The sequence below is a fragment of the Xenopus laevis genome, chromosome 9_10L, assembly GCF_017654675.1.
Source record: "Xenopus laevis strain J_2021 chromosome 9_10L, Xenopus_laevis_v10.1, whole genome shotgun sequence".
NCBI classification, from domain to species: domain Eukaryota; kingdom Metazoa; phylum Chordata; class Amphibia; order Anura; family Pipidae; genus Xenopus; species Xenopus laevis.
In genome coordinates, this window is record NC_054387.1 from 2,894,397 (window position 1) to 2,910,650 (window position 16,254).

At 42.2% G+C, this 16,254-nt stretch overlaps 1 protein-coding gene and 1 long non-coding RNA gene across 18 annotated transcripts in view; one reads left to right on the forward strand and one right to left on the reverse strand.

The window, feature by feature from the left end:
- LOC108700782 (SRC kinase signaling inhibitor 1) overlaps nt 1-16,254 on the reverse strand; it is a 124,422-nt gene that overhangs the window by 43,774 nt on the left and 64,394 nt on the right. For 13 of the 17 annotated variants that reach the window (XM_041577308.1, XM_041577315.1, XM_041577307.1 and 10 more), the window contains exon 2: nt 11,665-11,954. In XM_041577308.1, the coding sequence (XP_041433242.1) occupies nt 11,665-11,954 (290 nt within the window). Of the gene's footprint in view, nt 1; nt 921-11,664; nt 11,958-16,254 lie in introns of those variants that run through there. The other 4 variants (XM_041577311.1, XM_041577309.1, XM_041577318.1 and 1 more) reach the window with 3 other exon arrangements.
- The window catches only part of LOC108701978, a 116,525-nt gene that overhangs the window by 9,250 nt on the left and 91,021 nt on the right, over nt 1-16,254 (forward strand). The window lies entirely within an intron of this gene.

Below are 16,254 nucleotides of genomic sequence, written 5' to 3' on the forward strand. Positions count from 1 at the left end.
CCTGAGACAGGTATGTAACTGCCCGAGGCGACTGTGGAGACAATAATCCATCAAAGGAGAAGGCTCAGCAGGGGCTCATTAACCGGCTCAAGATTCCTGCCGACATGACGACGATGGCTGGGGGAGAAGAGAAGTGGGATTCCCTGCACCCTTTTTCCAGGGATGGAATACGGTCCCCGGGTCGTGGTTCTGCAGCTCTGGGCACCGTCCTGCTCCACCATTCCGCCTGGAACAATTCTGACCTTTGCAGTGTGAGTTAGATTGCTCCTCTCCTTAAAAGGATGTGGTTGCTGTGGAAACAGGACTCCACCTGTCTCCTTGCACTTTGCAGCGCTGTTGCAATAGCAGAGACATTTTCGCAGGGAGAAGAATGGGCTCCAAGCAGGGGGTGACGAGCCCTGGTGCTACACACGTCCGCCACCTCCGAGCGCCTCGCTTCCAACTGGCTAAGGGGAGGGAGCAGTCCAGGAATGCAGATCTCGGGGATCCTGCAGTCGTAACCGTCAGAGCAGCATGTGCCGCAAGCTGAGAATAAACCCTCGTCCCAGCCGGGAGACAGGGGATGAATATCTACCTACCTGCATGATACAGATAAGACCAGGATCCCCTGCTGAGGATAAGTGCGGAGGGAGAGAGGAGGGGGAGATGTTATCCCTGAGCTGTTTGTCCTGCTTTATCTGAGCGCAACAGCCGCCTCTCACTGTCACTTTAACCCCTTTGCTGCTGCACAGAGACACACGTCACCACGGAAAGGCCGAAAATCATTTCACCCAACAATATATACAGCAAGTATCACAGCTTGAGAAATAAAGGGGCTGCTTAGTGAACTACAGTTCCCAGCATCCCCTTCACAGCCACGGGGAAATGAGGAGCAGACCCAAGACTTGGGGGGCAGTGACAGATATGAACATCCTAAATATATAGTAAACCTACAGCACCTGTGTTATCAGCTCTACTGTTTTCCAACCTGTTTGTGCAACATAAAGGCTGTGACGTCACCTGCCTGCAGCCATTTTGGGAATTATCAATAGGGGAGGGGGGTGAAGAATTATTAACTACCTGGCAAAGGTGAAAGGCAATTGTTAAACACCTTCGTCAGGCACTGGATAATCCCATGCATCTTATGTGCCCCTGATAAATCCTCCTTGGGGTACAGGGGGGAGGCTGATGCAATGGCACAACTGTCTGGGGAAAGCATTTCTTATCCCAATCAAAACAAACCAGGAAAAAAGAAAAAAATATCCCCAGGGAACGAGTGAACTTTCCCTTTGTGCCGTGGGTATTATTCATAAAGGAACAATGAGTAAAGCTCTTACTCCCCTGAGCCACAGACACACAAGTTGCACTGGTGGAGTTGCCATGTCTCCGTAATTACAGCAGCTCCATCTCATATAAACGAACGTGCAAATACATAACAGACCTATGGCACATGGATATTCTCTACCAATGTTTTTTTCAGCCGGCGGAGAATCGGCTGAAAAATGCTGGCGGAGATTGTGGCCCGTGTGCCGTAGGGCTAATAATAATAAATAATAATAAATATAAGCCAGAATTCTACCACTTCACCACCACTGCATACTCCTATGTACACACCACCAATTCCTTGGAATAAACCGAAATAAAGAAAAATAGATCAAAAGTAAGGAAACCAGGGTGACTATAATTCTTCCTATTACATATGGTATAATTATTTATTATAGTTGGCTGCTCTGATAGAAAGATATAAAGGCAGATAAATAATGATAATTGTCACGGGCTGGAACAGATTTCAACTCCCCCCCCCCAAAAAAAAAGGTGATGATTGACTTATTTGGGGATGAATGTAACTCCCACCCACCCTAGTAGGTTCTATAGGTTAAAGCTGGAGTTCCAGCTGATCTCACTCTATGATCAATAGAGTGTAGGCATAAAGGGGTGGGTCTCCTTTAAATGAACTGTTAGTATGATGTAGAGAGGGATACCGTTTGCAGTTGGTTTCCATTTTTTATCATTTGTGGTTTTTGAGTTATTTAGATTTTTATTCAGCAGCTCTCCAGTTTGCAATTTCTGCAATCTGGTTGCTAAGGTTCAAATTCCCCAAGCAACCAAGAGACTGGAATATGAATAGGAGAGGCCTGAATAGAAAACAAGGAATACACACTTGCAATATCAATAAGTTTGAAGTCTTGCAGAACATTTGTGTTTTTTAGATGGGGTCAGTGAAATCTGGAGAGAGTCAGAAGAAGAATATAATTACACATAATTAAAAAGTTATAAAATAAAAAGACTTAGTTCCACTTTCCTGATGTGAGAGGCACAGTTACCTCCTGGATGGTAATTCACTAATATCTCTAAGATGCACTTGTTTGGTCTGGTTACCAAATAGGTCTGATCTGAATGTTAAGCTCTTGGACCAAAGAATGGGTGATGTGGGGAATAGAAGGATACCCAGGTGCACACCCGAGCCTCCGTAGTGTATGATTGGTGCTCAGTATTCCAACGTATCACGATCAGACACCGCAGTTATGTGACCTCTGAGCCAATCAGAAGATCATATATATATATATGTGTGTGTGTGTATACTGTATGTGTATATATATATATATATATATATATATATATATATATATATATATAATGTGTGGTCTGGATAATAATCCCTTTTTCAGGCACAAGGTTTACATGGGCTTATGTGAAAGTGAAATGTATAGTTCAGTAGGGCAGTGCAGGATTATTAGGCACATTATTGCCTCTATTCCCACTGCGCTGTAATAATCTATAGGAATGAGATGATATTTTACTAAACCGACTGTAGGAATATGACCTTTGAGACATTTCACATTATTCCACTTCTCCAGCATCAGTTTATTAAGGCAAAAACACAAAAAAACGACGTTGCCTTTGTTGTTGTGCCACCTGCTGGAAATTGCATGTACTTCTTCTTTTCCATAGGAATGGCAACCCCAGTCGGCAAGAACAGGGACTTGTTGTAGTTCAACAACAGCCTGAGCTGCTCAGCTTGGACATGCCGTCTTTATATTCATATACATGTTATTTGGGAGCGCTTCTGTTGGAAGAACTACAGTAATAACCAAAAGATAGAGCCGTGACATCACACAGGCAATCCCTTTCTAATCAATAGGACATTATTTCTTTTAATTCCATGATCAGAAAACCATTATATCACAGGTATGGGATCCATTATCCGGAAACCCGTTATCCAGAAATCTCTAAATTACAGAAAGGCAGTCTCCCATAGACTTCATTTTATCCAAATAATCCCCAATAATTTTAATAATTTCCTTTTTCTGTGTAATAATAAAACAGTAGCTGGTACTTGATCCCAACTAAGATATAATTAATCCTTATTGGAGGCAAAACCAGCCTGTTGGGTTTATTTCATGTTTATTTGATTTTCTAGTACACTTAGGGGGTTATTTACTAAAAATCCAGAAAAATTTGTAAATTTTTTTTTTATAAAAATCAGACTTTTTAAAAAATCACAAATTTTTTGGAATTTATTAAACCCCGAGGATGGAAACATCAGAATCAGAAGATCCGGCATCTTGTTGCATGTAAATCAATAGGAGGAGTCCCAATGATTTTTGTAGAGCGCTGGGTTTTGTGCAATACCCCGAATCGTGAAAATCACAAAGCAAGTTTTCGGGAAAATTTAACAATAAATAAGCGTAAAAAACCGAGCGGAGTTTGTAGTAGAAAATCAGACTTTGCTAAATAACCCCCTTAAGGTATGAAGATCCAAATTAAAGAAATATCCGTTTCCAGAAAAGAGCAGGTCCCGAGCATTCTGGATAACAGGTCCCATAGCTGTATATTTCTATTAACATGGATAGCTTAAAGGGAGGTGTCCACCCAAAAACAGTTTTTATTTTTTGTTGGATTTTTCTACAATGATTCAGGAGTCCGAACCAGCCGTGCAGAGAATGCAAACAGGCAGATAGATCCCGATTTCTTAATCGATTCCATTTTCGAATGGGATTGAGATTCTGATACAAAAGAAATATTTGATATGACCGGTTTCTATGCTGCAGAATTTGAGAACCAGTGGGGGGCTTTATTTAGGGCCCTGGTCACATGTTGTGTTCCCCTGAATATGAATCCTATGGATGCTCTTTAATTTAATGTCATAATGTTCTCTGCTGCTGCAGAAACAAAATACATACAAAGAATATTAAATAATAATATTACAATCAGCCAACACAGTTTATACAGACAGGCAAATTCGGTTGCACCATATAGTGAGACTAAGCACCGTGTGTGTGGATCATTATTCTGCTCCCTGATCTCAGCCCACAGAACATGAAAGAGAGAGAAGTTGGCACAGCCGTTCAGCAAAGGGAACATGTGGCTTGTCCCAGGCAGATCTGCCGAGATGCCAAATTAACGCATAATTATCAACAAAATCTCATTTTAGAGACAGACGCGGATGGGACGGCAGATTAAGGAGGTGGGAAAGGGAGTTCGAATTCAACAGGCAGGAGAGACGGTGATGGAAAAATACATGTCTCCTTGTCTCACTCACTTCCGTCTCTTTATTTGGCACAATTAGGCAATACACACAGGCTGAGGCTATGTATAAAGAGGAGGTGTATTTATGGGTAACCAGCCAAAATGTTGGGCTATACATCAGTGCCGGGCCTAAGGTTAAGGGCACCCAAGGCAAACCTCTGCTCTGATCACCCCAACACGGCCCATGCCTTCTCCTCCCCCTGGGTGCAAATTTTGTACTTTATTCCCCGTCCAACAAGAGACAGGGGGGAGATTCGGTGCACTAGACTTATAGACACCCTTAACTAAATCAGCCAGAAGTTGTACATGCCCAGCACCCCCTTAGTGTTGCCATAATATACCTCCCAGTAGCCAGGTTCCATATCCCCTGCCCTCCTCCTTTTCATCTTCTTCTCCATGGGGCGCCCCAGTGAACATGGGGGGGTCATCATCTCTGCCTATGGGAAGAAATACAGGAGCCCAAAAATACTTCTCTAAGTTCTCCCTCTAAATATTGCATTTACGTGCAGATAAATGACCTGCAAAGAGAATCTAAGTGTTTTAAAATGCTCAATTTCTAGTACAGGGATGGGATCCGTTATCCAGAAACCCATTATCCAGAAAGCGCCGAATTACGGAATGTCCTTCTCCCATAAACTCCATTTTATCCAAATAATCTAAAGTTTTAAAACGGATTTCCTTTTTCTGTGTAATAATAAAACAGTCGCTTGTACTTGATCCCAACTAAGATATAATTAATCCTTATTGGAGGCAAAACCAGCCTATTGGCTTTATTTCATGTTTATATGATTTTCTAGTAGACTTAAGGTATGAAGATCTAAATTACAGAAAGATCTGTTTTCGGGAAAACCCCAGGTCCCGAGCATTCTGGATAACAGGTCCCATACCTGTACTTGATCCCAACTAAGATATAATTAATCCTTATTGGAGGCAAAACCAGCCTATTAGGTTTATTTCATGTTAACATGATTTTTAAGGCATGAAAATCTGTTACCCAGAAAACCCCAGGTCCTAAGAATTCTGGATAACAGGTCCTATATCTGTACATAAAAAAAAAATCAGAAGATTTGTAGTGAAGATTTAACCACTATAGACTAATTGTGCCGTGGCCCTAAAAGTGTTGTGTTCCAAACTAAACAAAGATCCCTTATCCGGTCCTGAGCATTACAGATAATAGATCCCCATACATGTTCCAAAAACCAACAATGTTACTGTAAAATGGTGACATAATTTTTTAGATCATTGCAGTATCGAACTGGACCACCGGGATACCAGGAAAAGTTCGGGGGTGGGCCAAGGTGTCAGTGGGCCCTAAACATTTGGCCTATTTCATGGCCAATCCCTATTTCTATTAGAAAAAGAGGCTAAATAGAAGGAATAATCAATTATAGTATGTAAAGAAAAAAAGACTAGGAGAATAGAGGTTGAGTGAGGAAGAAAAATAGTAGTATAGAGTGGGCCCCTGGTCTAAGGTTTTTGGGTGGGCCCCTGGTCTAAGGTTTTTGGGTGGGCCCCTGGTGTCCCAGTCCAACACTGGATCATTGTAATGGAAATCCATTGTTAGAGAGGTAGGAGGTGTTCATAACATTATCTATAAGAAGATGTCATGCGCATCTCATCCTGGAATTAAAACTGACAGTTGCCGTTTTATAAATAAAAACTCAATGGAACATAAGCATAAATGTAATCCCAGTTTCATACCTTTATCATGAGCAGAGACAGTACAGTTAATACAAGTTGTGGGTTGATATCCGCAGAGAACATCCATGGGTTTACTTTCAGTTACTTTCCGTTTCTCCTGTCTCTGGTACTACAGGATCCGATGTCCAGAAACCCATTATACTCAATTACAGGAAGCCCATCTCCCAATCAAATAATTGACATTTTTAGCAACGATTTCCCTTTTCCCTGTAGTAATAATAATAAAACCGTACCTTGTACTTGATCCCAGCTGAGGTCCTTCTTGGAGGCAAAACAATCCTACTGGGTTTAATTGATGTTTCAATGACTTAAAGTATGGAGATCCAAAGTAAGGAAATCTCCCTTTTTTGGAAAGTCCTGAGCATTCTGGATAACAGGCCCTGTACTTGTACAATTAATGTGCTTTGATAACCTTGTTTCTGTCTGGGTATATATCGGGCCAAATGTTTTCCAAATAAAGTCATCAAGGCCCATCCCAGCACCCAACGAGCTTGGAGAAAGGGAAGGTTTCCCGGCTTCATACCCCACACAACACTCATGTGCTTCCTATTTAGGCTCTAGCTAATTTGTCCATGTACGGGCGCTTGCTGGAATTACCTGTCTGATTAGCACTGACACACATAATTAAACAGATAAACGCAGAGAACAGGTAGGAATCCCAAAAGGACGTGGGAGTTTTAAAATAGAAAAAACATGCCTTGGTCCCGACCCCTCCATCATGGTCTGATCCACACAGAACCTTCAATAACAGATACAAGAGAAGGTTTCAATGGGCCATCCCATAACCCTTGGGGTTCTTCCTGAATTTCGACAAGATGTGGCATAATAGAATATTGAATTCATTAATAGGCTATCCCTTCCCTGCCCACCATTGGGGTGGGGGGATTTCTATACAGCAGACCCCACAGTCCGACCTCCCTTCCCCCTGGCTCTGATACCTCTATAATTAAACCACTGATCCCCATACAAATGTCTCCAGTCTTGTCAGCTATATCCAAGTACCCTCTCTCATTGCAAAGCACCTTCCCCTATCTATTCAAAATTTGTCACTAGTCTAGTAACCCATAGCAACCGTTCCGATATTCCCTCGACCAATAAATGCTGCCTGCTGATTGGCTGCTATGGGTTACGAGACCAGCTTCAAACATTGCCCCTTATATTACAATACCCCCGTAGATGGAAAAGAGCAGCACGGCCCTAATTGGTTGATACAGTGTTTGGGTCTATTTTATAGAGAGTTCTGGAGATTTTAACTATAATGTTGATTTATTCTGCCTCCTCAGAGGCATTTCTATCAAGATGAGGTTGAGTTTCCTTCTTCTGATGCACGGCTCAGCCTTCAAATGATTGCGCTATATGGGATTTTGCTTTGAGATACATATATATATATATATCTGTTCTTTATCCCAATCCAGCAACCGAGGGAGCTTACAGCCGGACTCTCTATTTGGGCCAGATCTGTCATTGAGTTTGAAGGGGGTTTTATTCAGAAAGCTCCTGAAATGGCGGCTCAAATCATTGCGTCTGGCAGACAAGCTTGACACGGCAGGGAGAGGAGGGTTCTTGCTATGAATAAAAATGGCCAGGATTCAGCCGTATAATTTCACATATTCTCCTGCATGCCGGATGGAAACTGTAACCCCTTCCTTGCCAATGGATCCGACTCAGACTGACAACTAAACGGCTACTCACATTGATTACTGCATTACTGTATATTATATTATATATTCCCTTTCCCTTGTTATCAATGAATATATCTATAAATTCTGCAAATAGAACAATATTAAAATAAATACTAGCTGTAGTTGAGTGGAGCATCCTGAGAGCTAATTACACTGGATGCGTCAATAAGTGGTGCAACCAGCAGGATGCAGGGAGTTCTCACCTATAAAAATCATTCATTATGGAACTATGACCTGGACTGGGTTTCCAAATGGGCCCTGGCATTCCAAGTACGCACAGGTCCAAATAGCCCAATAAATAGTGAGTGTCTATGTCATCTTACATCCCCCCAATAAATAGTGACTGTCTATGTCATCTTACATCCCCCCAATAAATAGTGACTGTCTATATCATCTTACATCCCCCCAATAAATAGTGACTGTCTATGTCATCTTACATCCCCCCAATAAATAGTGAGTGTCTATATCATCTTACATCCCCCAATAAATAGTGACTGTCTATGTCATCTTACATCCCCCCAATAAATAGTGAGTGTCTATGTCATCTTACATCCCCCCAATAAATAGTGAGTGTCTATGTCATCTTACATCCCCCCAATAAATAGTGAGTGTCTGTCATCTTACATCCCCCCAATAAATAGTGAGTGTCTATGTCATCTTACATCCCCCCAATAAATAGTGAGTGTCTGTCATCTTACATCCCCCCAATAAATAGTGAGTGTCTATGTCATCTTACATCCCCCCAATAAATAGTGAGTGTCTGTCATCTTACATCCCCCCAATAAATAGTGAGAGTCTATATCATCTTACATCCCCCCAATAAATAGTGACTGTCTATGTCATCTTACATCCCCCCAATAAATAGTGAGTGTCTATATCATCTTACATCCCCCCAATAAATAGTGAGTGTCTATGTCATCTTACATCCCCCAATAAATAGTGAGTGTCTATATCATCTTACTTCCCCCAATAAATAGTGAGTGTCTATATCATCTTACATCCCCCCAATAAATAGTGACTGTCTATATCATCTTACATCCCCCCAATAAATAGTGAGTGTCTATATCATCTTACATCCCCCCAATAAATAGTGACTGTCTATATCATCTTACTTCCCCCAATAAATAGTGAGTGTGTATATCATCTTACATCCCCCCAATAAATAGTGAGTGTCTATATCATATTACATCCCCCCCCCAATAAATAGTGAGTGTCTATATCATCTTACATCCCCCCAATAAATAGTGAGTGTCTATATCATATTACATCCCCCCCCCAATAAATAATGAGTGTCTATATTTTCTTACATCCCCCAATAAATAGTGAGTGTCTATATTTTCTTACATCCCCCAATAAATAGTGAGTGTCCCTCTACCATTTTCCAGAAATCACCCATTGCCAGTCGTTGCCTGGGTCAGGCTCCAGAATTTTTACCACCAAGTCACTGGGGCTCATTTATAAATAGTGGGCAAATTTACACCTGGGCAGTAACCCATGAGATGATTGCTTTCACTATTCAACCTGCAGCTGGCTGAAAAAAACATCATTGGTTGCAATGGGTTACTGGCCAGGTGCAAATTTGCCCACTTTTTATAAATGAGCCCAACTGATGTTCAGAAGGGAGGTGACACCATGAAAAAAATGATCAAGGCTTTTCCTTTCATAGTTAACACACCTCCTTCTTTCTTCTGAGCTCCACCCACTATGGAACCAAAAGGGGGGAGTTGGGGATCTGTGCCCCCCTCCAGAATTTTTCTGAGCTCCACCCACTTTATCATCCTATCCCACTGGCTTTCATCATAGTGACATCAAAACTATATCCAACTAAACTGATTGTCGCCCCAAACTTCTCTTAAAGTTGCAGTCAAGAAAAGCATTTTGAGACCGTTTTATTTGTAGGCGAAAGCAGAAGGAATCCTGGGAAGTGAAGGAAACGCTCCCAGTGTCACTTCAAATAATAAGGGGTCTCCTCATTAATGCTGGGGGTGTCTTTTATACAATGGAAGAGATCTAGACCAAAAAAAAAATCAATGTATCTGGTTACTGGGGTCACTGACCCCAGCAACTACATACATTGCTTTTTTTCTCTCCTGAGAAGTAGAATAAAAAAGTAATTTAATGTATATACATAGTGAATTTTCCAATGCACCTCTGCGTACTGGGTGCCATTATCTGCCAGTCTCTTGCACAGGCTGCCGTCCGTAATCCCTTCCATTTAAGCACAAATGTAAATACATCCGCCCGCTCTGAATTGGCTTAAGAAAGAGCCGTTCTCGTAAATAACAAATCCTGACGAGGTGATTTTTACCGCAGGACAAAAAAAAAATTCTATTACAGTCTTGTCTTTCTAATGGCAAGAGGGGCCACTAATTGTTTCCTTTCAGCAAAAGCCATTATTTTTGATTGCAGGGTTATTTAAATCTCACACTGAATACATTTGCACGGATATTTTTTTTTGGAAAGCAATTAAGTAAGTTAACAAGAGCAAGTGTATTTTATGGAAAGATTTTAACCCTTTTACTGTAAGTGACGGCTTGGGACCCTCATCCCCTTCGCTGGTTGCAATTTTTTTGGCTTTAGCATAGAATAGAGATAGAAAACGCTCTTCAAAGGGGTTGCAGGTAAGTCGTACAACAAAAATCCCCCGTAGTAGAGGCTTGCGCGGGTCCGTTTGTTGGAACCCGTACCCGACCTGTTGCAGGTAAGTCGTACAACAAAAATCCCCCATAGCAGAGTCCTGCCCGGGTCCATTTATGGAACCCGTACCCGACCCGCAACCTGCAATCTGCAACCCGCATTCTTACCCGCTTGGACCTGCTACCCGACCCGCAAGTACCTTATCCGCAACCCGGACTGCTGACCATCAAGAATCAGGAAGTGCTGTCATTGTAAACTGGAAGTGACATCATCAGAAGTAGACATACTCAGAAAAAAGGAGCAAAAATCGCTATTGAGAAGACCCGCGGCCCAGCCCGCGAGCTGCAAACCCGCAGAAGCGCCTACCCGTGTCTATACCCACACTCTGAACTTCTACCCGCAGGGTACCGCAGGTAGCTGACCCGCTGACAGGACTCTACCCCCATAGCATTTAATACATAATCAAGTTTTATCTTTAGTTCCCACTGTTGGCCGCCCCCCCCCTGGGAGGAGTTTGGAGCAGCAGAGGGGACTAAACCTGGATTTTTCCATTTATTTTATGGAAAGCTTTGTGCGGAATGCCAATCGGCAACCCTACTCTCCTAGTAAGGTTGCCATCTTTCATAGTCGGATGGTGGGCAAGCCGATGACATAGAAAGAGGAACAATGACATCAGGTGACTGGTCAGTGTCATCAAGGGATGGGGGTTATCACACGGTGGCCTGTGATTGGCTAAATTACTTCTGAAATTGGTAAAGGCAGTTTTGAATGGACAACCAGTAAACCCTATGTCCTAGATCAGTGATTCTAAACACTTGGATGTTGCATGTACATGGAATGTAGGGAAGGACACTCTCATGTCTAAAGTATTGTATAGCTACGGGATCTGTTATCCAGAATGCTTGGGACCTGGGGTTTTCCTGATAATGGATCTTTCTGTAACTTGCATCTCTATACCTTAAGTCTACTAAAAAATTATGATAAAGCTACTGGGAAATGTCCAAGATGTCATTGGTTGGTCCACCAAGTATCAGCAGGGATGAGACACATTTTGAACCAATATTTAATGTTTCTTCTGCTATACCCTGGAATTAAAACCATCAAATTAAAGCCATAGATGAGCCCATGTTCTGACCTGGTCTCGAATTCTCTCCTGCTGACCTCGGATAGCTAAAGCATGTTGGGGATATTTGTTCTTAAGGTGGTCCATGAAGGCGTCCCTCTTCCTCTCCATCTCCATCTCAGACTTCTGCAGTCCAGTCAGTGCCTCAAGGCTCTGAGCCGCAATCACGGTATGCCGGCGCTCCGAGGTGTGCACCAGGCCAACGTTAGAGAAGCGTCGTGTCCCATTCCCAAGGGTTCGGTATTCCCTAGGGTATTCAGCATCGTCTGCAGATATCATGTGGGTCCCAGACCGGCTGGAATCTGCTATGGAAGAAACAAGAGGAGCATTAGATATGAAGTGTTACAATGGAATGGATTTATATGCCTGTCTGACATTGGACCTAAAGGCACTGATATCAATGTTCAGGCTATACCAGCAACAAGATGATGTGATGGTAGAAGCATGCAGCCAATGGTAATGGCCCATGGAAACAGCACAAATGACATGACTGAGAGCCTAAATGCCATTTAAGTTATTGTATCCATAATAACTAGCCTGGCAAAGGATCACAGTATCATTATCATATGTTTTTGGGTTATTATGAATATCAGCAGACACTTGATTGGCATCATATCCAAACACAACATGAGAAGTGCTGCATTAACACCCAAATATTCAATTTTTTGGGTAATATTAGATCGAATAATGCTATGCAACCAGCTGCTGCTGTCACTCATTACTCTGAAATATCACTACTATTAGGCACACTTTGCAACAATTAGACATGAATTATAAGAGAAAAATAAAGCTATTTTCAACAGAAAGGCCCATTGTGTTAATGTAATAAATGAGGAATTCATTTATCACGATAGCACGGCCCCCCTACAGACATCTCATCAAATTTCCATCAATACATTTTTTAAGCCATAGTGCTCCCCAGCTTAACGCTGCCCACAAGCAAGAGCCCAATGCATGCCTCATATCACAGGGAACAGTTCAGGTCACATTAAACCAGCTTTGCACTGTCCTAGACACAACAGGGTATGAATATCATAAAATACCCCAGCCATTTTGTAAGAACTGGTATAATAAGTAGTAGTAAAATCCATGACTTTCAAGAATAACGAGAGGGTTTGCAACCAACACTACAACTTCTGGAGTAGGTATAGAGAGGGTCTGCCAAACACTACAACTTCTGGAGAAGGTAAAGAGAAGGTCTGCAACCAACACTATAACTTCCGGAGAAGGTAAAGAGAAGGTCTGCAACAAACACTACAACTTATGGAGAAGGTAAAGAGAGGGTCTGCAACCAACACTACAACTTCTGGAGAAGGTAAAGAGAGGGTTTGCAACCAACACTACAACTTCTTGAGAAGGTAAAGAGAAGGTCTGCAACCAACACTACAACTTCTGGAGAAGGCAAAGAGAGGGTTTGCAACCAACACTACAACTTCTGCAGAAGGTAAAGAGAAGGTCTGCAACCAACACTACAACTTCTGGAGAAGGTAAAGAGAAGGTCTGCAACCAACACTACAACTTCTGGAGAAGGTAAAGAGAAGGTCTGCAACCGACACTACAACTTCCCCAGAAGTACATGGGGGTCACTGGAAAAAACCAAACCAATTGCCCAAGGGCACTCACATTCACACAACTAATTTCCATCATTTGGTTTGGGATGTCTTTTATGGTCCAGCTTTTGGACAGGGCTCCCTATAACTCATGAAATGAATACAGATATAGGGCAATATTGGTGTATTAGTCTTACAGCCATATTATTAAGAATATTGAGGACAGTAAATACATATTTACCCCATATCTCACCGTAAATTACTTTCAAGCTGGACTTTCAGGTGAATTCAGAGCAGGAAATGGCCATTTTGTTGAACCCCTACCCCAACTGGTCTACAGGCTAAACTGCTGCTTCAAGCCCCTCCTGGGGGTCCAATCTCACAGTTTGGGAATCACGGTCATATGTACAGGTATCATGGAACCTGGGATACTGCTATTATTGGTCAGTATAAGATCCAAGAGGCACGGAGGTTAAATGACTTGTGCAACCTGACGCTCTTTGGGGAGCAAATAAAAGCCAAGTACTTGTAAAGTCTCTGTCTACTATATCCTCAGTGGACTACTTGGAGGACTTTTTTTTTTTTTTTGTAACCCAAACTATGTAACTCTAATATCCCACCCAAAGGATTTTCATTGGTACAATATGGCCACTCTGCTGTCTCAATATCCGGTTAAGCCAATGCTGCTTCAAATTTGACTATGATGATAGGGGTGGGAAACAACAGCAGAATGTTCCGCCATACTCCCCATTGCTATGTGTTTAACCTTGATCCATTATTCATTTAAGCATTCGTGGTCACAAAGGATGAAAGGATTTCTGGATCCTTAATTATTTATCTCCCACATGTTATTGTCAGCTGGAAAAAACTCACCATGAATTTTATTTAGGGAGTTTGACTGTAAAGCATGAGTACATCAATCATTAGAGAATAAAATGATGTGTATGCAGATTCCCCCTATGAACCCGTGTGACTTGGGTTCTGTGCTCAAGCTAGCCTTGGTCACTAGAACCCTGGCCTTGAGGGCAGAGCCACCTCTTAGGCTGTGAGAGCAGTTCTTTGTTTTTCTGTGCTGTGAAGCCATTTCTCTCAAGATTTTGATTTTGATGATGCTATCTGGTTGCTGGGGTCTTGGTTTCCCCTAGCAACTACATGACCTTAACAGGTGGTAAAGGAATGACACCTAGCAAGTGTTTCTTTATATAACATTGTTTAGACTTTCCCATAACACTTGAAATCTTTGGAAGAATCAGAACACAGCCAACTGTTTTCTATCCTTGATCAGGCCAATTAGCTGAATGTTTCTGTATTCTTACATTCAGGGGCAAATTTACCTAGGGTCGAATATCGAGGGTTAATTAACCCTCGATATTCGACTGCCGAATTGAAATCCTTCGACTTCGAATATCGAAGTCGAAGGATTTAGCGCTATTCCTATGATCGAACGATCGAAGGAAAAATTTTTAATCCATCGATCGAAGGATATTCCTTCGATCAGAAAATTGTTAGGAAGCCTATGGGGACCTTCCCCATAGGCTAAGATTGGCCTCGGTAGGTTTTAGGTGGCGAACTAGGGGATCGAAGAATTTTTTCAAGAGACAGTACTTTGACTATCGAATGGTCAAATAGTCAAACGATTTTTACTTTGAAGTAGTCGAAGGTCGAAGTAGCCAATTCGATGGTCGAAGTAGCCATATTCGACCATTCGAAATTCGAAGTATTTTTTCTTCTATTCCTTCACTCGAGCTAAGTAAATGGGCCCCTCAATGTTGATTAACTGGGCAATGCTGGGCTAACCATACATGTAAGTGCCGGCATACTGGCCTAGATAAATGATCGTTTGCAGCATCTGAGGATCACACAGATTGGATACTTATTTATAAATGTATCTATATTTCATACCTGGCCTCTATACTATTCCCTGCTAAATAAATCCCCCCCCCCGTCTCCCAGTTTTCCTTTTCACTCTTCTTCCTCTAACATGTTCCCTTCAGGCTTCATTAACTACTGTGAGTCACTTTCACCTGCAAATGAAAAGCAAAGTATAAAATCCCATGCAGGACCATTACGGATGCTGCTGACAGGCAGTTAGGTGGCGTCTTTCAACTGCCAACTGCCCAGTCCTTTTTCCTTGTAGCATTAAGGTCACAATATAATTCCAATATCTTTGGTGGCAATGGGATATATTCTATGGGCACAAACCCTTCCCCACCAGCCCAAACTCTCGTCAGCCATTTATTTGTGATTCTGACAGAGTAGGGAAAGGGGAAAGGAAAGGAGAATGTCAGCCAATCCGTCAGCTGTACGGTGATGCAGAATAAACTGGTGCACGATAAATAAATGATCACAAAGAGATAGACGGTGGTTCTTGTTATGTTTCAAAGGAACCTCTACCATTTTTATATGTCGGCCTTGTCTTACATTGATTGCACTGCCCTAAAGGGTAAGTAAAGGCATGTGACGGCTGACCACCGCTGTCGTCGTTTTGAATAAAACTGTAATATTAGCATTTAAATGGGGTGCTGTACAGAATGTTACTCTTGCTGTGAGCTATCTGGCTATTTCCAGTTGTGGGGACATTAGTGTCAGACTGGGGTACCAGGGGCCCATAAGTAAACCTTACACTGCAGCCTCACCTTCTTCTATTAATTATTAAAATGTGAAATGGCCATGGTATAGGCAAATAAGACAAAAAAGGATGGGTGAACAGGAGTGCCAACTGGCTCCTTGGCTCAGTGTCAGACTGGGGGCTCTGATGCCTTAGTGGCCCCCCATACATACCCTGGGCTCCCCTGTTCCCCATGCTGTGCCTGATCTGGTCGGTGGGGCCCACCATGTTTTTTACTAGTGTTCTGCTGGCCCAGTCCAACCCTGCCTTGACTCACCGGGACTTTTCCTGATATCCCGATACGCCAGTCCGACACTGCTTTCAATTTGATTAAAAAAAAAAAATGCAATAACAACCAAACATATAAAAATATATATAACCCACTAGTTATCCCTAGTGTCACCAATGAAGACTTACCCCTTTCGGTGGCACGGAGACCCTCAG